Source organism: Strigops habroptila, chromosome Z (assembly GCF_004027225.2).
Source record: "Strigops habroptila isolate Jane chromosome Z, bStrHab1.2.pri, whole genome shotgun sequence".
Lineage (NCBI taxonomy): Eukaryota > Metazoa > Chordata > Aves > Psittaciformes > Psittacidae > Strigops > Strigops habroptila.
The window spans coordinates 11,310,037-11,332,934 of NC_044302.2; the positions used below are offsets into that span (position 1 = coordinate 11,310,037).

Consider the following 22,898-nt stretch of genomic DNA (forward strand, 5'->3'; position numbering starts at 1 on the left):
GATTCTCTGTTTGCACTAGGTCACAGGCCTTCATTACTAGCAGTGGAAAGAGATTGATTTGTACCAGAATTATTGCAGTGTCCTGACCAGCTGTCCTGGGTTCAGCTACAGCAGTCATTTTTCTCCTTCTTAGTAGCTGGTGCAGTGCTGTGGTTTTGACTTTCAGCCTGGGAACAACGCTGATAACACTGGTGGGTTTAGTTGTCGCTAAGTAATGTTTACTCCGACCAAGTACTTTCTCCGTCTCACGCTCTGCCAGGGAGGAGGGGAAGCTGGGAGGAAGCAGAGACAGGACACCTGACCCAAACTGGCCAAACGGGGTGTTCCATACCATGGCACTTCATGCCCAGTGTATAAACTGGGCGGGAGTCACCTGGGAGGCCCAGATTGATGCTGGGGTCGGGCTGGGTATCGGTCGGTGGGTGGTGAGTAATTATATCCTCTCCTCTTGTTATTTCCCTTATCGTTATTATCATTGGTGGTAGTAGTAGTGGTTTCGTATTATAGCTTAGTTACTGAACTGCTTTTCTCTCAACCCGTGGGAGTTACATTCTTCCGATTCTCGTCCTCACCCCTTGAGGGGCGGGGGGAGGAAGAAAGGGGGGGGAGTGAGCGAGCGGCTGCGTGGTTCCGAATTACCGGCTGGGCTTACAGCACGACAGTTCTTTGATCTGGTCTAGGGTTAGACGACGATATAGGAGGACCACCAAGAGATTTTCCCTGAGGCTGGACAGTCATGGGTGGCAGGGTGTTTGGGAGAGTATGGGCAAGTATCTAGGCCAGTGGGCCCCTCCAGTGCTTTGGAACTTCACCACTGAACACAGTGAAAAATCCGGAAAAACTAGTAAAACACTTAAATGAGGTGTGCTGTCGTCCTGGTTATACCAGAGAGGGACAAATCATGGCAACGTGCTGGGGCTTGGCGTACGCCTACAGAGCCCTGCTCAACACTATCCAGCACCTTCAAAGGGAAAAAAATGTCTCTGGATCTGATGGCAAAGCAACAGACAATGCAGCTACTCCAGCTCCAAGCACCGCAGCTACACGAACCCAAGTGACAAGCACAGCATTTGCTCAAAGCCTGACCACAGCAGACAACGCAGCTACTCCAAGTACAGCAGCTACACCAACCCCAGTGAGAAGCACAGCAGTTGCTCAAACTCTGACCACAACAGAAAATGCAGCTACTCCAACTCCAAGCACAGCAGGTACTCAAACCCTGACAGCAACAGACAACGCAGCTACTCCCAGCACCGCAGCTACACCAACTCCAGCGACAAGTACAGCAGCTACTCAAACTCCGACAGCTACAGACAATGCAGCTGTTGGTGTTACTCAACCCCCAAGCACAGCAGCTGCACCAGCCCCGGCAACAGACACTGCAGCCACTCCAACCACAGTGATAGACACTGCAGCTAAACCAAATGGCCAATTTGTGACAATATCGGTTGCCCCTGTAAGCAAGAGGAAAAGCAAACAAGAGGCACAAAGAGCAACCCCTGCAGCGAAGAAAGATGAAGTCCCAATGCAGTTACTACAGGGGACAGCATCTGGACAAGAGTTACTCCTGTGTGGATCAGAGGAAGAGGAAGAAGAAGAAGAGGTGACTTCTTGACCCCAGATGTGGTCCGAGCTGTGGAATATGCGAAAAGATTTCACCCATCTTCCAGGGAGGCACATTGTCACCTGGTTGCTCCGATGCTGGGACAACGGGGCTGACGGTCACAAACTAGAAGGTAGGGAAGCCAAGCAGCTGGGATCACTTGCTAGGGAAGGAGGAATTGACAAAGCGATTGCAAGAGAGAAGCGAGCCCTCAGCCTTTGGAGGCGGCTCTTGGCAGCTGTGAAGGAAAGGTTTCCCTACAAGGACGATGTTATGAGTCGCTCAGCCTACTGGCCCACAATAGAGAGAGGCATCCAGTCCCTGAGGGAATCAGCCATTCTAGAGATGATCTATCATAGGCTGGATGCCAGGAACGCATCCGTAGATCCAGATGAAGTTGAATGTACAAGAGCCATGTGGCGGAAACTTGCACAGAGTGCACCATCATCATATGCCCACTCATTGGCATTAGTGACCTGGAATGTCCTAGCATCCCCAATGGGATGAACTGACTCATCAGCTCCAAGAGTTCGAAGACAATCTCATCCCTTCCATCATTTCAGCTGTGGAAAAACTGTCCCAGGACTTCAAACAATTGAGGGACGATTTATCCGATCTATCCAGTTCCCCACGCGTACCAACCCATGTCTCAGCTACTAACAGAAGGCGCCCTACTGCTCGAGAGAGAAAATATAGGAGGTACACGCCACGGGCCACCCTATGGTTTTACCTGCGGGATCATGGAGAAGACATGAGAAAGTGGGACGGAAAACCTACCTCAGTTCTAGAGCAACTGAAGAGGAGAACAATGGTCAAGGGTGATCCTCCCATGAAAGTTGCTGCTTCAGTCTCTGGTGAGCAGTTTCCCAGATGGAGTGGAAGAGCTGATTTTACTCCAGCTCCTGCGATAAGGAATACTAATCCCTTTCTACAAGGCAGAAGTGGACAATCTTGTGATCACTATTAGAGGGGCCCTGCCTCCAGCAAGGTGGAGGAGAGGGATAATCAGGTTTACTGGACTGTGTGGATCAGATGGCCTGGCACATCAGTCCCACATATGTATAAGGCTCTAGTAGATACCGATGCACAGTGTACCCTGATGCCATCAAAGTATCAAGGAGTGGAACGCATTTATATTTCTGGAGTGACAGGAGGATCCCAAGAGTTGACTGTACTGGAGGCTGAAATCAGCCTGATTGGGAAGGAGGGGCAAAAGCACCCCATTGTGACCAGTCCAGGGGCTCCATGCATCCTTGGCATAGACTATCTCAGGAGAGGGTACTTCAAAGACCCAAAAGGGTACCGATGGGCTTTTGGTATCACTGCCTTGGAGACAGAGGAAATTAAGCATCTGTCCACCTTGCCCGGTCTCTCAGAGGATCCTTCTGTTGTGGGGTTGCTGAAGGTCGAAGAACAACAAGTGCCAATTGCGACCACAGCAGTGCACCGGCGGCAATATCGCACCAACCGAGACTCCCTGATTCCCATCCATAAGCTGATCCGAGACTGGAGAACCAAGGAGTGATCAGCAGGACCCGCTCACCCTTTAATAGCCCCATATGGCCAGTGCAAAAGTCTTACGGAGAGTGGAGACTAACAGTAGACTATCGTGGCCTGAATGAAGTCACACCACCATTGAGTGCTGCCATACCAGACAAGCTAGAGCTTCAGTATGGATTGGAGTCAAAGGCAGCCAAGTGGGATGCCACAATTGATATCGCCAATGCGTTTTTCTCAATCTGTTTGGCAGCAGAGTGCAGGCCACAGTTCGCTTTCACTTGGAGGGTTCGCACTTGGAACCGACTGCCCCAGGGGTGGAACCACAGCCCTACCATCTGCCATGGATTGATCCATTGTGCACTGGAACAGGGGCAAGCTCCAGAACACCTGCAATACATCGATGACGTTATTGTGTGGGGTGATACAGTGCAAGTAGTTTTTGAGAAAGGGAGGAAGATAATCCAAATGCTGCTGAAGGCCGGTTTTGCCATAAAACGGAGTAAGGTCAAGGGACCTGCACAGGAGATTCAATTTTTGGGAATAAAATGGCAAGATAGACGTTGCCAGATCCCCACAGATGTGATCAACAAGATAACAGCAATGTCTCCACCAACTAACAAGAAAGAAACACAAGCTTTCTGAGGTGTTGTGGGGTTCTGGAGAATGCACATCCCAAATTACAGTCTGATTGTAAGCCCTCTCTATGACGTCACCCGGAAGAAGAATGATTTCAAAGGGGGCCCTGAGCAACAACAAGCCTTTGAACAAATTAAATGAGAAATAGTTCACGCAGTAGCCCTTGGACCAGTCCGGACCAGGCCAGATGTGAAAAATGTGCTCTATACCGCAGCCAGGGAGAAAGGTCCTACCTGGAGCCTCTGGCAGAAAGCTCCAGGGGAGACTCGAGGTCAACGCCTTGGCTTTTGGAGTCGGGGATATAGAGGATCTAAGGCCAGCTACACTCCCACTGAAAAAGAGATCCTGGTAGCCTATGAAGGGGTTCGAGCTGCCTCAAAAGTGACTGGCACTGAAGCACAGGTTCTCCTGGCACCCCGGTTGCCCGTGCTGGGCTGGATGTTCAAAGGCAGGGTCTCCTCTACACATCATGCAACCGATGCTACATGGACTAAGTGGGCTGCATAATTACACAACGAGCTCAAATAGGAAACCCCAGTCGTCCAGGAATTCTAGAAGTCATCCTGGACTGGCCAGAGGGCAAAGATTTTGGGATGTCACCAGAAGAGGAGGTGATGCGTGCTGAAGAGGCCCCACCATATAATGAACTGTCGGAGAGTGAAAAGCAATAGGCCTTGTTTACTGATGGGTCCTGTCGTATTGTGGGAAAGCATCGGAGATGGAAGGCAGCTGTGTGGAGTCCCCTGCGACAAGTTGCAGAAACTGCTGAAGCAGAGGGTGCATCGAGTCAGTCTGCATAGGTGAAAGCATCCAGCTGGCCTTGGACATCGCTGAACGATAAAAACGGCCAGTACTTTATCTCTATACTGACTCATGGATGGTGGCAAATGCCCTGTGGGGGTGGTTGAAGCAATGGAAGCAGAGCAACTGGCAGCGCAGAGGTAAACCCATCCGGGCTGCTGCACTGTGGCAAGATATCGCTGCCCGGGTGCAGAACCCGGTGGTGAAGGTACGCCACGTAGATGCTCATGTACCCAAGAGTCGGGCCACTGAGGAACACCAGAACAACCAACAAGTGGATGAAGCTGCTAAGATTGAAGTGGCTCAGATGGGCTTAGATTGGCAACATAAGGGTGAATTATTTTTAGCCCGGTGGGCCCATGACACCTCAGGCCATCAAAGTGCAACACATAGATGGGCTCGTGATCGAGGGGTGGACTTAACAATGGACACTATTGCCCAGGTTATTCATGAATGTGAAACGTGCTGCAATTAAGCAAGCCAAACAGTTAAAGCCTCTCTGGTATGGAGGACGATGGCTGAAGTACAAGTATGGGGAGGCCTGGCAGATTGACTATATCACACTCCCACTGACCCGCCAAGGCAAGCGCCATGTGCTTACCATGGTGGAAGCAATCACCGGATGGTTGGAAACATACGCTGTGCCCCACGCCACTGCCCGGAACACTATCCTGGGCCTTGAGAAACAAGTCTTGTGGCGACGCGGCACCCCCAAGAGAATTGAGTCAGACAATGGGACTCATTTCCGGAACAACCTCATAGACACTTGGGCCAAAGAGCATGGCATTGAGTGGGTATAGCACATCCGCTACCATGCACCAGCCTCTGGGAAAATCGAACGGCACAATGGGCCGTTAAAAACTACACCGAGAGCAATGGGTGGTGGGACTTCCAAACACTGGGATACACATTTACCAAAAGCCACCTGGTTGGTCAACACTAGGGGATCTGCCAACAGGACTGGCCCAGCCCAATCAGAACTTTTACGTACTGTAGAGGGGGATAAAGTTCCTGGGGTGCACATAAAGAATTTGTTGGGGAAGACAGTCTGGGTTATTCCTGCTTCAGGTAAAGGCAAACCCACTCGTGGGGCTGCTTTTGCTCAGGGACCTGAATATACTTCGTGGGTAATGCAGGAAGATGGGGAATTCCGATGTGTACCTCAAGGGGATTTGATTTTGGGGGAAAACAGCCAATGAACTCAATTGTACACTGTTGCCTGCTCTATAACACTTTTATAGCCCACCAGCTAGATATCTTCAGGTCACCAGCAACTGACCCTGACTTCCCTCCGACCATCACCCCAACAAAGAATGAATTTTGAGGAAACCAGACGAGCTCAGCAGTGACCAGACGAGTTTGGCGGTATCATCAGCAGGCAACAACCCAACACTACACACCGTCCCTCCTGCCCTTAAAGACTATTAGAAGAGATGGAGCCTGACATCACGAACTGGATCATTTCAGCAACTTTATAGGGATTGGTCCATGGACTAAGGAATGATATCTCTCTCTTTGTGTGGGGGTGTGGGTCTATATATATATATATGTATGAGACAAAAGCAATGGTATATTGAAAAATGTGGGATCTGAGCATGACATGAATGGTATGGAATAAGAGGTGGATACTGTCCTGGGTTCATCTACAGCAGTCGTTTTTTCTTCTTCTTAGTAGCTGGTGCAGTGCTGTGGTTTTGACTTTCAGCCTGGGAACAATGCTGATAACACCAGTGGTTTTAGCTGTTGCTAAGTAATGTTTATTACGACCAAGGACTTTCTCCGTCTCATGCTCTGCCAGGGAGGAGGGGAAGCTGGGAGGAAGCAGAGACAGGACACTTGACCCAAACTGGCCAAAGGGGTATTTCACACCACAGCATGTCATGCCGAGTATATAAACCAGGGAGGAGTTACCCGGCAAGCCCAGATCACTGCTCGGGTCGGGCTGGGTATTGGTTGGCGAGTGGTGAGCAATTGTATCCTCTCCCCTTTTATTTCCCCTATCATTATTATCATTGGTGGTAGCAGTAGTGGGTTTGTATTATACCTTAGTTACTGGACTGCTCTTATCTCAACCCGTGGGAGTTACATTCTTCCGATTCTCCTCCCCATCCCTCTGGGAGGTGGGGGAGGAAGAAGTGGGGGGAGTGAGCAAGCGGCTGCGTGGTTCCGAGTTACCAGCTGGGCTTAAACCACGATAGCTCACTGGCACTTGGAGTGTCAAGAACAAGTCTTAAGCACTTCATGTCAGTGTTGTCAAGAGCTTCTTTCTCTGCTATGTCTTGGTTTTTTCCTATATCCGGGTCCTAGGACACTCCAGTCATCCCAGACATATTTCTGACCATACTGCTACCTCACAGCAGCATTATGCAGCTCCACAGATCCTACAGGAACACTAGGCATCTGTTCCCCACTTTTTTCATCCCCCTTCTATATCTCCAGAACATTTTAAGATTGTTCATAGATAATAATGCCTTACAGCAACTAACTGCCCCTTTCTGAATTACCTTATTGGAGGACAAAAGGTGAGATTTCCTATGTCTTTTTGCCCAAATTCTGTTGCCACTCGGAACTCAGAACGCAGGATTAGACTGTAAGCGCAATGCTGTTTTAGTAAGTGGCAACTCCTGCTAAACATCTGCCCCTCCTCCCTTGTTTTAGCTAACCTGTTTTGTGAGGGGAATACAATCTCAAAATAGTCTTGATAGATTTTCATTGCGCACACAATCTCCCCGAGTCCTGTACCACTCCCTTTCAAAGGAGATAAACAGGCAGCATTGTATGTATATGCACAGAATATAAGCTTATCTTGTACGTGTATGCAGAGAAGTGCAGTGGAACTGACTTCTTACGCACAGGCAGAGTGGTAAAAATCAATTCCGTTGGAAAATGTCAAAATATTTTACTCCTACCTGCTTAGGGGTGAGTGCTCTGATACTCTGTATCATCCCAGAGACATCCCAATGTGAGATTAACACATGCTGAAGAGACAGGCTGTTAAAGCTGTCCAAGCACTAGCTTCAGAGACTGTAGCTCTAAGTTTTATACACGATAGCTTTATTGAATACTCACCAGGGGCTAAGTAAAAAACCAAACTGACCTGTTTTAAATGCAGAGTTCTAAACATTTCTGTCATACATACTTGAGGCAAAATGTAATGGTGAGCTCTTATGCAATTATAAGGCTCTAAATGTGCTATTTGTCGCTATTTGTCAGCTGTTGAAATCAAGAAAGGTAGCAGTACACTAAAATATAAAGAGGCAAATGTCATCATATGGCAGGTTTTGGTTTTTTTTATTTATCCGTGATTTATGCATTTTTCACTGTTTGAGGGTAAGCTGCAAAATGTTATCAAAATGCAACGCCACACAGGATTCTATGTGTCAGGTATGCAGCACTGTCTCCACTTGAGATGTTTCATAAGAGTAAGCGTTTCCACATTTGCAGAGCATACAGGTCATGCTTGCAGATCTGTACAAGTATCTACAGGTAAGGCTATAGGGTTCTAAAATCCAATTTATTACCCTTCTGTAAGTAAAATTGGCAGAGTTTGCAGAAACTGGTTTGCACTGGTAGTATTTTTAGAATGGCTGCTTCCCTAGGACAGTAGATTGGAGATGGATTGAGACATTTTGTAGAATTGCGTACTTGGAAGAGAAGTAGTGAGTAGAATGAAGATTGAAGAATAAGGCTTGGAAAATAGAGTAGTAAATGAAGGGGGAAGATAAAGAGAAAGCAGACAAGGAAGGGCAGGGTTCAGTAAAATCAGTAAAGATCAGGGAAAGAAAAGGAATTGTTTATGGAGATAAAGCTTCTAACAGCAAAAGGAGAAAGCAGCAGGCAGAGTTCATAGCATTGCTTTGTAGCAAAGCACAGCATCAGCATTGTTAACAGCTGTTAACCCAGAACCACGCAGCTGCTCACTCACTCCCCTCCTTCTTCCTCTCCCACCTCCCAGAGGGATGGGGAGCAGAATCAGAAGAATGTAACTCCCACGGATTGAGATAAGAGCAGTCCCGCGACTAAGGTATAATACAAAACCACTACTGCTACCACCAATGATAATAACGATAAGGGAAATAACAAGGGGAGAGGATACAATTGCTCACCACCCGCCGACCGATACCCAGCCCGACCCGAGCAGTGATCTGGGCCTTCCGGGTAACTCCCCCCGGTTTATATACTGGGCACAATGTGCTGTGGCATGGAATACCCCTTTGGCTGGTTTGGGTCCTTTGGCTAGACAGGTGTCCTGTCTCTGCTTCCTCCCAGCTTCCCCTCCTCCCTGGCAGAGCATGAGACTGAGAAACTCCTTGGTTGGAATAAACATTATTTAGCAACAACTAAAACCACTGGTGTTAGCGTTGTTCCCAGGCTGAAAGTCAAAACCACAGCACTGCATCAGCTACTAAGAAGGAGAAAAAACGACTGCTGTAGGTGAACCCAGGACAGTAGCATGGCTGCAGCAGCACAGAGCTCAAAACAGAGGGCAGGAGTCTCCTGATTAACAAAGCAAGTGTTTAAGATACTCAGCATCCACTGAATGTGTACATCCACCTGCCAACAATTTGCTCTGTAAGCAGTCCAGTTTAAAGTTGACTGGGGTTTACCTATGGAGGTTATAAATCACACCTGTGCAGATACACTTAGGGAGATCTGGAGTAAAGTACACAAGCACAGCCATAGCGCACAGGACTACTAGGTGCATAATATAGGGGCTGAACTACTTTAATGACTGCAGGTATTTACAGCTCACTTAGCTGAAAACAAATGTGCAAGCAGGAGATGAATCTATAGAAATGCTGTCTCTGGCAAGTGAGAATTCTCATGATGCAAAATTGCAAAATGGCCTTTCTGGGGCAAGAGTTACTGAGCCTTGCCAGAAAAACAAAAAGGAGTACAGAGGCCAAAGCTTACCTAAATCTAGCACAACCCCTTAGTTAACATGGGTAGGTAATCTCTTTTATTTCTATTCAGCTATCTCTTCCCTTCCTGATCTCTTCACTGTATGGTATGAGGAAATCCTAGCTTTATTGTGAAAAATTGCAGTGTTACAGCAGCAGGACGAGTCTCCTGGTGTAATGGAAGACTGTTTTCAAAGCATTTTAAATCACATAGTTGATGCCAGAGGTTTTGTGAATGAGAGGAGCACTAGGGAGCCGGTATGAAACTTGTGGGGCCACTCTATGAGGCAGGAAGTCTCCCTGTTGCCACACACGGGCGGGTCATGGTGCATTCCCTCTGGAGGAGTGCCTCAGGAGCAGGGCAGTTGCTCTGGCTGCCTGCTGCTGGCTTGGCTCACAGCTTGCGTATTGCTTTTCCTAATCAGTGTTTGCCTTGCGTAACAGTTCCATGTACCAGAGTATATAAGGCAACAGACTGAGGCGGCAACATGTGACTAGCTTGCAAGATGGCAACTGGAAGGGACGCGTTGCTGCTGTGCTTGATTCTCACCATCCAGGTCACAGCGCTTGTAGCTACTGGTAAGCTGCAGAAGTGTTTTTCTCCATTGCCTTCTGTAAGGAAATAGAGCAGAGGTGCAGCTTGCTCCCCTAAGGGAACCCCAGCCTCATCGGAGGAGCTGGGCACCCAACCTCGCTGCAATGAAATGAAGTCTGAATAGCAAGAGTTCTTAAATTATTTCTGTAATCTGTTTTCAGTCATTTGTCTTACTTGCCTTTTTTTGCAAATAGCAAAATCAAATTCTTGTCCCAAAATCTTGTCTGATGAGGCACAGCAGATCACTGATCCACATTTGTAATTTGGTATTGAGAACTTCCATCTTAAAATGAATCTTGCCTAAATCTTAACAGTATTTGAATATGCCAGATTGTTTTCGGTATGTTAGAAGCTTTCTCTTTTAGCTGTATACACTGTATCAAGCATCTGGAATGTATTCTGTGTGCTCACAGATCTTTTCTTGAAAAAGAAATGCCTTTTCTTAATGAGAGCAACCTATTGGACTTTTAACTAACAACCTGGATCAAGAAGAATTAAGATCTATATGCAATTATTAATGTGTATATGTAGTAAGACAATACATATCTATGATATAATATGCCCAAGATAGATCATATATGCAAACCAATCAAAACGAAGGCTGAAATAATGGTAGCTATATTGATTAGAGTTTGTTGAAGCCTTATGTGTGGAAATTAATAGTTGAAGCAAACAAAAGGTGTGTTTGCTTAAGCTAAAGTAGCTAAAGCTCTTAGGAATCTGGCAGTTATTTATGAATAGACTGATTATGTGATTTTGTGCTCATATTCTCCAGAACAAAAAGTAGAGCAACCAGAAGTGGTGACCAAATATGGGACAGTCCGAGGGTACCAATTCAAAGTAGACGCAGCTGAGAAGAGTGTGAACATCTTTTTGGGAGTTCCTTTTGCTAAGCCCCCAGTTGGAGCACTGAGGTTTTCGGAACCCCAGCCACCTGAGCCATGGAAAGGTGTCAGAGATGCCACGTCCTACCCACCAATGTAAGACAGTGACAAAACCATTGATCTTTATTAATAGTTTTATGTTATATGCAATTCCAGGGCACTGATGTACAGGGCAATGAAAATCCACAAGGATAAATTCCTTGGTGCCACCTGCAGCTGTTACAATGAATGCGTTTCTGAAGGCATCTTTATAAGCTGCTGTTTTTATTAAAAAGTGCTATCCACTGGACATCAGTGATGAACTAGTATGCACTGGCACTTTGCCAATAATGTTCTGTTTTGGCCAGAACTTAGCAATGTTTATAAACTGTGTAGCTTTGGAGCAGAAACAGGAAGAAGCTGAGGATATGTTGGAATACAGTTAGAATTTAAAAAATGCTGAGTCACATGCTTAACAGGACACGTAAGAAAGGCAGACCAATTCTAGTTTATATTGTAAATGTCTTACTCCATTTGTACTACTGCTCCTGTTTAATGCCTCAAGCTTAATACCTACCATTACAATATAAAAAGCTACTGAAGAGGTAAAATAATTAATTTGCGTTTTCATTGACGTAATTTAAGGCTGTGTGTATTTGCAGGTATTTTTCTGTAATATTTTGAAACATGCAAAATTATATCTGCATGTTGCTGTGTACTGCCGTAAACTGTGTCTCTTTGTTATGGCTCTCCTTAGTGTCAGGTCAAAGGACGAAAATACATTGAAAGTGAAAAAAACAAAAAAAATTATACTTTGTGCTGCCAACAATCTAAAATGTACCACAGACTGGTTTCTGGTTTGCATTTTGTTGTGGAAGTACAGAAAAGCTACACTTCATAGCTTTGAAGTTGAAGTTATTTCTGTTGCTTGTTATTTTTACATTTACTCAGGTGTCTACAGGATGAAAAAGGACAGTTTGCTTCGGACTATGTTACTAATAGAAAAGAAAAAGTTATTCTGCAAGTGTCTGAAGATTGCCTATATCTAAATGTGTATACACCCATTTCTACAGGAAAACAGGAAAAGCTGCCTGTAAGCAAAATCATTATAAGACCTCTAGCAAAATTGCCTTACAGCAAACCTACAACCTGTGCTATATGCACACTTAGACGTGCAGTATGGTAATGATGATCGAGTTACATGCTTTGCCCCAGTAGATATTTGCTCAGATTTAAGAGGCACAAAATCCTGTTTTACAAATAAAATGTTATTGATATTTTAGCTAGGTAATGCTCAATTTCTTCTAAATAATCTGTGACAAGTTGTGGGGCACTGATACAGTGTAACTAATCAATGCCATTTTGTAAGACTGCAGGCCTCATATTCGAAAGACTTCTACCATTTGTGAAATGAAACCTGAAAGAGTCAGGAGTGCAATAGCACAAAATACTGTATATTGGCTTATACTTAGTTTTTATCGCTGGCAGCTCTTATCTGTACTGGGTTCTTTCTGATTTTGTCTTTCCAGGTCTTTGTATGGATCCATGGTGGTGGATTAACTCTTGGAGCAGCTTCATCATATGATGGTTCAGCATTAGCAGCCTTTGACAACGTGGTAGTTGTAACAATTCAGTACAGATTAGGTATTCTTGGATATTTTAGGTAAGATATTTTATCTCATTTTTTGCTATGTGATTTCCAAAATCATGCGTGCAGAGAGCCTCTGTGTAGAGACATACAGAATACTTGCTTATGCAAAGAGACTATGCATTTCTTAATTACATACGCAACAGTTGGGAACAATTCATAAGTCCCAGGTGCGCTTCCAAGTCTGTGTTTGTCTGTCTGCTCCTCTAATCTCAATGCTTTGTGAGCCGTTTATTTTTCAGTTGTGTAGAAAAGCTCTGTGTAGAGATCGGCAGCTGATTTCTTATATCACAGATTGTAATTTCTCTGCCTCTTTTCTTGCATTGAGTATTTAAAACAAATCTGTTCTTTCTCTGCAGCACTGGAGATAAGCATGCCCGAGGTAACTGGGGCTATTTAGATCAAGTAGCAGCTCTTCAGTGGATTCAGGAAAATATCATGCATTTTGGAGGAGATCCAGGATCCGTCACTATCGCTGGAGAATCTGCAGGAGGAATCAGCGTTTCTGCTCTTGTAAGTTCATGGTAATACTGAATTTTAAATACTTGGGGAGGGGGGAAAACCACCATCCACTTTCATTTTTAGTACCTGCATGTAAAGCCAGCGAGAGAAAAGGGATGCTTTTACAGGAAATGACACATCACCTTGGTCTATAATATAAGAACAATATAATACAGCTTCTGATTGATGAAAATGTTATTTTCATACCCAGATCTTGTAGTTCAGACCCAAAATGTGACTTCTGATCTACTAAATAAAATTCAGGGGCGGAGGGGGAAGGGTTTCATTGCCAAAACCCAAAAAATTTATCCTGAGAAAAGTTCTGTAAGGGGATGTATTGCCCATTTCCTGGTTGCTTTGAGAGTCACTTGTGCAAACGAGGTGAATAGTCATGATAGCTGAACTAGATGTGTACTTTGTGACCCAGCGATAATGTAAAATTTTTATATCAACACTGAGCACATTGGCCAAGAGTTTCTTCTTATCCAGTCACTCACAATTTGGTACAGGTCAAATAATGAAACCACGGGTCAGAGATAACATGTGATAAAAATCCCTGCTCTTAAGCTTCTGACCTCTGGCTGATTGTTTTTTATTCCTCTTCTGTAGCACAACCAGACTATCTTGGACACGGTTATATTTGATCTATATCTGCCTTGCAGTGTAGTTGCATGAGGTCTTGGAAGCAAGTTGCTATGGGAGAGCAGAAGGCAGGCATGAACTTCTTATCCTTGACAGTGCTGCCAAAGCCCTTTGCATAGCTGAACTATGATCAGAGGCTACAGAATAACAGCCTTAGGACATTTGTTTTCAAAATGTTTTAAATGGCAGTTCCTGATATTGAAATTTTAAGTCAGTGGTCAGAACATGCTGCTTGTCACGCTTGAAATGCTTGTTCTTGGTTTTTTTACAGATCTTATCTCCCCTGGCAAAGGGCTTGTTCCATAAGGCCATTTCAGAGAGTGGTACTGCAGCCACGGCTTTCTTCACTGACCATCCTGAGGAGAAAGCACAAGTGGGTATTTTTGTGGTACTTTTCATTATTTTCCCAGATATTTTTGCATACCTTAAACAGTTTATTCCAAAATGTAGAAACGGATTTTTGTCTTGTGAAACTACAACCACAGTCATTAAAGACAGTATTTCTGTGCAAATAACTCATGTTTAATGATGCCTTGCTTGTCAAATACCCAAATATCCATATATGTCTGAGTGAAAGCAAAAGACTAATGAAGCGAAGAGGGAAGGCAGGGAAGAAGTGTGAAATTTAAAGGAATACTATAACGTATACTGACTTCAATAAAAGTTGAGATATAACTTTTGGCTGGAAACCAGCACCAGATTCCGAATATTCTTCTCTTTCCCTGCTATTTGGTGCTTCTCGTGTGCAAACAGACAAGAATTTATCTATTTGTTTACATTTGAAAAGAAGAGCTGACTTCAATTTTCTTTTTTTATTAATTAACAACAAAAAACAAATTCCAGGAACCCAGATATGATAATCTGAGATATAAAAGAGGCAACATTGTAAAGAGCTCTGTTTCTCTAACAACAACTGTTATTCCACCAAAAAGACATCATCAATAATTGTATAATGTGCTCTTTTTTACCGTCTATATGGTTGTATTCCGACTGTGCATCACTCTAACTCCTCTACGTCATCTTGCCTTCTCAGCCCATGTTACTTACCAGAATGACTCTCTTGGTCTCTTCCTGTATCAGAATATTCTGGGGTCGTGTTTTGTCCTTCTGCTCAGCCCAAGGTGTGAACGGTTATGAGGGCTTCTTGCTCTCTACCTCTGCAGGGGGAGCATGTCTGGCCTCGATGATCCTTATCCAGAAGCTTAGACTTCCCCCTGCTGGACTCTCAGCCGCACTTTCATATAGAGTCTCCTGTGGGAAGTATTTGACTAAGTGTTTGTTTTTATCGATTGCAGAGCATTGCTACTGCCTCTGGCTGTGAAAAACCCAGTTCAGCTGCCATAGTTGAATGCTTAAGAGAAAAAACAGAAGAAGAGATAGTACAGGCAATGCTAAAACTGGTAGGTGAAATTACGCTTTTTGCTTTCAAATGGCATTTCAAATTTTATTGTAACAGAGTCTGTTATTTGGCTGTTGTAATATTAGAACATGAAGTGACTGTAATATCTGACCTGCTTGACCTTCTCAGGATTTGACAGCTATGCTATGCTGTACCTTACCTGGAAAATGTGAACAGGTTGCTTCCCTTTCATTCTCCATGGACTTTTAGCTACCTGTGTTTTGTTGTCATGCTGTACCAGGGGGAGGAAAAGAGTGCAGGAAATATAACAGTTTCTCCTGGAGAACCTGAAAATTAGTTACTATATTATGTCTTACTTAAAATTTCTTCTCACAATGCTGAAGTCCATGTTCCTTTGCAGTTTCAACACAAAAGTTGGGGTTTTTCCCCACTGTTCCACGCATGGAACTAACTACGAAGAGATGTGAACTGGACATCATCATCTATGTTTTGCAAACATTAAAAATATGATGCTAATCTTCACTGAATCTTCTGCAGAAAATCTGTTGGAGAACATTTAGAGGTGGCTTGAATACTATTAATTATTAGATTTTCACTTGGCACTTAATTTGTTTTTCTCTGGAACTACAGTAAAAAAATTACTTTTTTTTACTTTTTTTTTTACTTTTTTTTGTCCAGCCTCCCATGTTCATCAGTGCGTGTAGAGATGGGGTGTTTTTTCCAAAGAGTCCCGAGCAATTACTGTCTGAAAAAGAGATCAATGCAGTCCCATATATAATAGGAGTAAATAACTGTGAATTTGGATATATAATTCCTAGGGTAAGTGACTGATAATGTTGTTACTTATATATTATTTTCTTAACGTAAGATCATTTTGTTATTATAAGATTTTCTAATGAATAGGATTCTCTGTATCATGCAGATTATGAACTTCCCTGCTTACACAGATGGTCTGGATGAAGATGCTGCACGTCAAGTTTTACAGACCTTCTTAGCATTATCATCTAAGGTAAGAGACCATTTTCAGAATAGCTCAGTGCTGCTTCTTCACTGGTCTGGTTTTATGTTCATAGTCCTGGAGGAGTATATTTTAGAGACAAACTTCTCTCAAACAAAGCTGTTCGACAGCTTCCTGCCATGGGGCAGTACTGGGCAGCAGTTGTAGTGTATTCCTGTTGCCATTAGTGATTGAAAATACACTCTAAATTTCTATCATAAGTGCCCCTCTTTTTAAAAAGGAGTTCTGTGGAAATCCAGAAGTGATTCAGGTACCTAAACGTAAGCCTCTTGTGACATTTCAGATACCTTAAGTTATCCAAGACGTGTGTGACACAAGATCTATAGAACGCACCCTTCTGAAGCAGTAGCTGGAGACCAGAAAGGACAACCTGAGATGTTTAAAATGGCTCTGAGAGACCTATGTTCAGGTTTACTTGAGGTTTTGCTTGCCTGTAATTTACATCACCTCTCAGCTTTCCGGTTCCTTTGTGCTCTCCTGAAACTACTAAGTACAGCAAAAAGCAGATTAATAGGTTAGAAGGATTTTATAAATGTGGCCAGTACTTGCAATGGATCATTCAGTGTCACAGCCAGCCATCATGAACTTGGAAAGGAAGGGCCCAGGCTTGTTCTAAAAGGGAGTAAATTATGGCTGTCTACAGCAGTAAATTAATTTTGTGGAAGCCAACAGGATTTCTTATGAGGGTTACTTCCACAGAAGGGAGAACAGGCTACAGTATCTATTTATCAGCATCACTGACTGACGTTTACCTAAAGATGTTTGAGCTTTAGATCTTGCAAACCTCTTTTCCCTGAGAACATCTGTAACTGGTAGCTGTGTAACTCCCGATTCTGAGCTCTGAGCCACACTGACACAGTTGAGGATTTTCTCTGAAAGTAGGTAATGTATGGGGTTTAGCCAGGGACGTGCAGATGGCACACTCAGTTAGTGCTGTTAAACTTTATTATATTCATCATCACTGTAAGAAGTGGTTTTGTCGTTCATTTCAGGATGTTACTTCTGAATTTGTTGATCGGATATACCATGAATACACAGGGAATGCAAAAAACCCTGCTGAAGTACGAGATGGCCTTCTTGATGCATTAGGAGATTCTTTTTTTCTTCTTTCATCCATTGAAGTGGCTAGATACCATAGAGGTATGTCTCTGATTCAGCATGTATTAAAAGAAATATATAATGCCAGGGGTGTGTTTTGGACAGTATATATCACACTTCATTATCCAAAAAACTGATAGTGTTTTCATTTTGCCAAAACTGCTTCTAATGAAAGTTTATCATCTTTGGTGACAGGTATTTTCAGCTCTCACACTAATGCTCTTCCGTATCTTTTCTACTAGATGCTGGCAACCCAGTCTACTTCTATGAGTTTCAACATCGACCAAGTTCAGGGGCAGGTGTTATTCCAGAGTTTGTAAAAGCAGATCATTCAGATGAGATTGCCTTTGTCTTTGGAAAGCCATTCTTAGCTGGTGATGTATCCATTCCTCTTAATGTATTCCTTTTAAGACATCATTATTATTCATTTTACTTACTGGGAGGCTTTAGAATAGAAATGTTTCTCTTAGAAACACTGGACTCAACATGAACATTTTCTGTCTTTAGTAGTAGCCACTTTTCATGCAATCGTTCATCTGCAGTCCTCTTCTAGAGCTCTGCTCAGGTAGAACTCCTATTGCTCGGAGTAATGAGTAGAACTGATTACGGTCTGTTGGAATTTATATAGGTGCTACTGTTTTGATTATTCAGGTTTTAATATTGCTGTTTTCTCTCTCACTTTGCAGGGCATGCTACAGAAGAAGAAGAAAAACTTAGCAGAACTGTTATGAGATACTGGACTAACTTTGCTAGAAATGGGTGAGAATTGTTAATTACAGCTCAAGTTTTGTCTGTGCTGCCTGAAGTATATGCCTGAAGCAATACTTACATTGTGGTTCCTACAACTGTGGCAGAATTTGAGATAAATACCGAAGCAAATTATTTCTATACTTAATGATTTTGGGAAAATCTTTTAAATGAACCTGCAGACCAAAGAAGGAAAAAAATAAAAAAAACCCAAACAAAACCAAACCTCTGTTACTCCGTCTGCAATGGAGTTTTAGATCCAAAAGTAATGGCAATTAGTAAACTTTTGTTATTCCATTGATGAGCATTTTGATAAAAAGCCTCCCTCTGTTAGGTACTAGAACCACATAATCTGAGCTTGTGTTAGTTTTATGAAACGCTCTCAACCTGAGAAGTCAGAGCACAACTGATAGGAAATGAAAAGCTAACTTTTCTTTATGTTCTTTCCAGAAATCCCAATGGAGAAGGCTTGGTCCATTGGCCTCAGTACAATCTGGATGAAGGATACCTGGAAATAGACCTCACACAAAAGGCAGCAAAGAAATTGAAAGAACACAGAGTGGATTTTTGGATACAGCTCACAAAAGAAACGATGAATGAAAGGAGAGAACACACAGATTTGTAAGAGTTGTGGAGGGTACAGTTTGCTTTCAAAATCTGAAGTAAAGTCTAACAAACTTATTTTGTCAGGATGTAGAATTTAATAATCACCTTCTAACTCACTATTATGTAATCTGTTGTCATGATCACAGGGAAAGGAGAGAATCAAGGGAAATGTGGAATGTTTGTGGGACTAAAAATCACTATTTAATGAAGCAAGCAGAAAACCCCCACAATCTTTCAGGCTCAAGAAGACCTTCGTATCTACTTAGTGGGTATGCAAACTGAATAATGCTCATGTGAGAAGGGGGAATGAGGGAAAAATTGGCAGACATTGAAATCTGTAAAAAATTATCTATATGGAATATATCGTGTCAGACATATGTTATATACTTATTCCCCTCTTGTTCCAGACAAGAATGGTCAGATATCATTCTTACAGCCTCTTTCCACTTTCTTTAATTGGAAATAGCTTGTAGGGAACACAGCATCCATCAAAAAAAACATCAGTCAGATGGGCTTGACATCTCACAAACAAGGACAGAAGATCTCTACTTGTTTTCTTGTTTTGTAAAGTGTTATAAATAAATGTTGCTTTTGATTTTTTGTAACTTCCTTTTCTTTCACTTAGCTGATACAGGCTAATTTGAAGAGGTGAAATCACACCCAAGAAGCCAGAAATGTGTTCAGTTTCTTTCTCCAACCTGAAAGGTTTCAGATATGAATTTTCCAGCTTTTTTTTTTTTTTTTTTTTCCACAGAACCTGAGTCTCAAGGCTCTAGGGTTTTCTGTGGTGTCATTATCTGTTTTTCAACCCTTCCTGGCAAAGAATTCACAAGTCATTGGCTGAAAGGAGGAGGCACTGCTGGCAGGAAAGACACCCACTGAGATAGAGGGGAGAGCAAAGTATGATGTTGATCACTCCATGTTGTTAGCTCTGCATTGTCCGTGGGCTCACAAAGGGAAGACCTGCTGCTCTACAAAGCATGCAGAGCAGCATGCTTTGTCAGTCTTCCTAACTCTGGCCTTCAGCTGCTGTTCACTGTGACTTAGTTGCTGAAGAAAGTACTGTTCACGGAGGAGTAAAGCAGAGTTAGTAAAAGAAAATTGTCAGCTGTTACACTGAATGCAGATAATTCCATCTATACAACTGTGAAAAACCTGACTCAGCTGAAGTGGTTCACTGCTTAAAAGGAAAAAACCCCAGCAAAAGAGTTGGTAATCGTAACTCTGTTAATGGTTGCTAGTGCTATACTTATAAGACAGTATGAATCCTTCTGTAAGATCACAATAACTTGAAGCAAATCCATTGTATCACATTTACTTGGCTTTTGCAGGACTTCACAACAGTGCACTGTAACAATAATAATGCACCTAAAGAATGTGAGCAGGAACATTCCGTACCTTGCATTTCAGGGCAGAACTGCATTCATCACAGGAATGTAAACAATTAAGCTTATTTTACCCTGGGAATGGTCATGAACCAGGCAGGATCATGAATACCAAATAGAGTTAAAATTTAAAAAACAGAACTGGCAGCTTTGCACAGCCCATTGTGTCACCTTTGTCATCAGCAAGGCACTTCCCAGCAGCTGGCTGATTTTTAAGACAGTGTGCAAGAAGGAAGGACTTGCATATTGGAGGAAGTAATACAGGATTTCTCAACCCTTTCGAAGAAGTGCAGCGATGAAGAAAGCTCTCTTTTTTGCACACGTGACCTTTTGTTAGTTATCTGCTGCCATAACCAGTTTTTCCATATCACTGTGCTGGCTTCTCAGTTCTTTTGCAATCTTAACCATGTAGTCTTATTTTGACCCTGTTATTCATGCAACCCTAAGAAGTTAGAAACTCCTTAACAAGTTACTCTCTGTCTTGAGCATTATTAAATTCTTAAGCTGTACTAAAGTTACATAAAAGAAACTCAGAACAAGGCCCGAAAATTAGTTACTTTTGGTATTATATATTATAGCTAAAAATAGGTGACTTGAGTGATTTCTTTAGGTCAATACTAAGAAAGCTGAATTATCTTTCCAAGCAAAACTGATATATAAATAATGGTGTACTTTTCTCTCCAGCATCCTCTTGCTATTGTTGCAGTTGCGAACAGCATATTTCTCCCTAAAAACCCATTGCTGCTGCTAGCTGAAAAAAGGATCAATGCAGTCCTGTAATTAGACATAACAGGACTAACAAACTGCAAATTTGGATTTATGCTTCCAACTCTAAGACACATACAATGCCTTTTATTTATATGTTGATTTATTAACTATTCAAGATCATGGGAACTAACAGAAATCTACTGCGATGTCCTTGAACTAAATGTCAAGTGTAGGGGGACATTAGGGTTGTCATTCAGGCTCTGCGCAGGGTCTATCATTCAGAGCCCTGGGAGCTGGTACCTAAAGCTCCAGGAGATGCTTCCCCTTCAATCTCTTGCAAACCTCTTGCTTCCAAGTGGAGCTGTAACATGTAGCACTGAACCACCAGCAATGAGTTTCAATTACTTCTTTTACTTGTCTATTAGTGTAGTGTACTTTTAGGAATTTCAGCATCAACCAAGGTCAACTAAATGTTCAAAACCAAACTTTGTAAACGCAGATTATGTAGGTCACATTGGCTTTGTACTTGGGAAGTCATAGAATCATAGAATAGTTAGGGTTGAAAAGGACCTTTAGATCATCTACTTCCAACCCCCTCCCATGGGGTTGGACCCTCTGCCATGGGCAGGGACACCTCGCACTAAACCATGTCACCCAAGGCTCTGTCCAACCTGGCCTTGAACACCACCAGGGATGGAGCATTCACAACTTCCTTGGGCAACCTATGCCAGTGCTTCACCACCCTCACTGTAAAGAACTTCTTCCTTATACCCAATCTAAACTTCCCCTGTGTAAGTTTGAAGCCATTACCCCTTGTCCTACCACTACAGTCCCTAACGAAGAGTCCCTCCTCAGCATCCTTATAGACCCCCTTCAGAAACTGGAAGGCTGCTATGAGGTCTCCATGCAGCCTTCTCTTCTCCAGGCTGAACAGCCCCAACTCTCTCAGCCTGTCTTCATACGGGAGGTGCTCCAGCCCCCTTATCATCCTTATGGCCCTCCTCTGGACTTGCCCCAACAGCTCCATGTCCTTTTTATGTTGAGAACACCAAAACTGTACACAATACGCCAAGTGAGGTCTCATGAGAGCAGAGTAGAGGGGCAGGATCACCTCCTTCGACCTGCTGGTCACGCTTCTTTTGATGCAGCCCAGGATATGGTTGGCTTTCTGGGCTGCAAGCGCACACTGCCGGCTCATGTTAAGCTTCTCATCAACCAACACCCCCAAGTCCTTCTCTGCAGGGCTGCTCTGAATCTCTTCTCTGCCCAACCTGTAGCAGTGCCTGGGAGTGCCCCGACCCAGGTGTAGGACCTTACACTTGGCTTGGTTAAACTTCATAAGTTGGCATCGGCCCACCTCACAAGCGTGTCAAGGTCCCTCTGGATGGCATCCCTTCCCTCCAGCGTATCAACTGAACCACACAGCTTGGCATTGTCGGCAAACTTGCTGAGGGTGCACTCAATCCCACTGTCCATGTCGCCAACAAAGATGTTGAACAAGACAGGTCCCAACACTGATCCCTGAGGGATACCACTCGTTACAGGTTTCCAACTGGACATTGAGCTGTTGACCACAACTCTGCATGTGGCCATCCAGCCAGTTCTTTATCCACTGAGTGGTCCATCTATCAAACTGATGTCTCTCCAATTTAGAGACAAGGATGTCGTGCGGGACAGTGTCGAACGCTTTGCACAAGTCCAGGTAGATGACGTCAACTGCTCTGCCCCTGTCCACCAGTTCTGGAGCCCCATCATAGAAGGCCACCAAATTGGTCAGGCAGGATTTTCCCTTAGTAAAACCATGGTGGCTGTCACCAACCACCTCATTGTTTTTCATGTGCCTTAGCATGCTTTCCAGGAGAATCTGCTCCAAGATTTTGCCAGGCACAGAGGTGAGGCTGACTGGTCTGTAGTTCCCTGGGTCTTCCACCTTCCCCTTCTTCCAGTCATCGGGAACTTCACCTGACTGCCATGACTTTTCAAATATGATGGACAGTGGCTTAGCAACTTCATTCGCCAGCTCCTTCAGGACCCGCGGATGGATTTCATCAGGCCCCATGGACTTGTGCACGTTCTGGTTCTTAAGATGGTCTCGAACCTGATCCTCTCCTACAGTGGGCCTAAGGTCTTCATTCTCACAGTCCCTGCATCTGCCTTCCAAGACTTGGGTGGTGTGGTCAGAGCATTTGCTAGTGAAGACTGAGGCAAAGAAGTCATTAAGAACCTCAGCCTTCTCCAAATCCATGGTAGCCAGTTCTCCCGATAGCTTCCGGAGAGGGGCCCACA

The 22,898-nt window shown here is 43.7% G+C and overlaps 1 protein-coding gene across 2 annotated transcripts; it reads left to right on the forward strand.

The window, feature by feature from the left end:
* Positions 1-9,865: 9,865 nt before the first annotated feature.
* On the forward strand, positions 9,866-19,124 carry LOC115619432 (fatty acyl-CoA hydrolase precursor, medium chain-like). 2 transcript variants are annotated; one of them, XM_030511662.1, is made up of 13 exons: positions 9,866-10,020; positions 10,812-11,016; positions 11,851-11,992; positions 12,429-12,562; positions 12,907-13,060; positions 13,962-14,063; positions 14,986-15,090; positions 15,729-15,869; positions 15,973-16,059; positions 17,061-17,208; positions 17,409-17,540; positions 17,853-17,925; positions 18,364-19,124. In XM_030511662.1, the coding sequence occupies exons 1-13, from the start codon at positions 9,948-9,950 to the stop codon at positions 18,536-18,538; spliced, it is 1,671 nt and encodes a 556-aa protein (XP_030367522.1). In that variant the 5' UTR covers positions 9,866-9,947; the 3' UTR covers positions 18,539-19,124. The 2 variants fall into 2 exon arrangements, with proteins under 2 accessions (XP_030367522.1, XP_030367523.1); XM_030511663.1 differs by having other exon boundaries at positions 9,868-10,020; positions 10,824-11,016.
* The last annotated feature ends 3,774 nt before the right edge of the window (positions 19,125-22,898 follow it).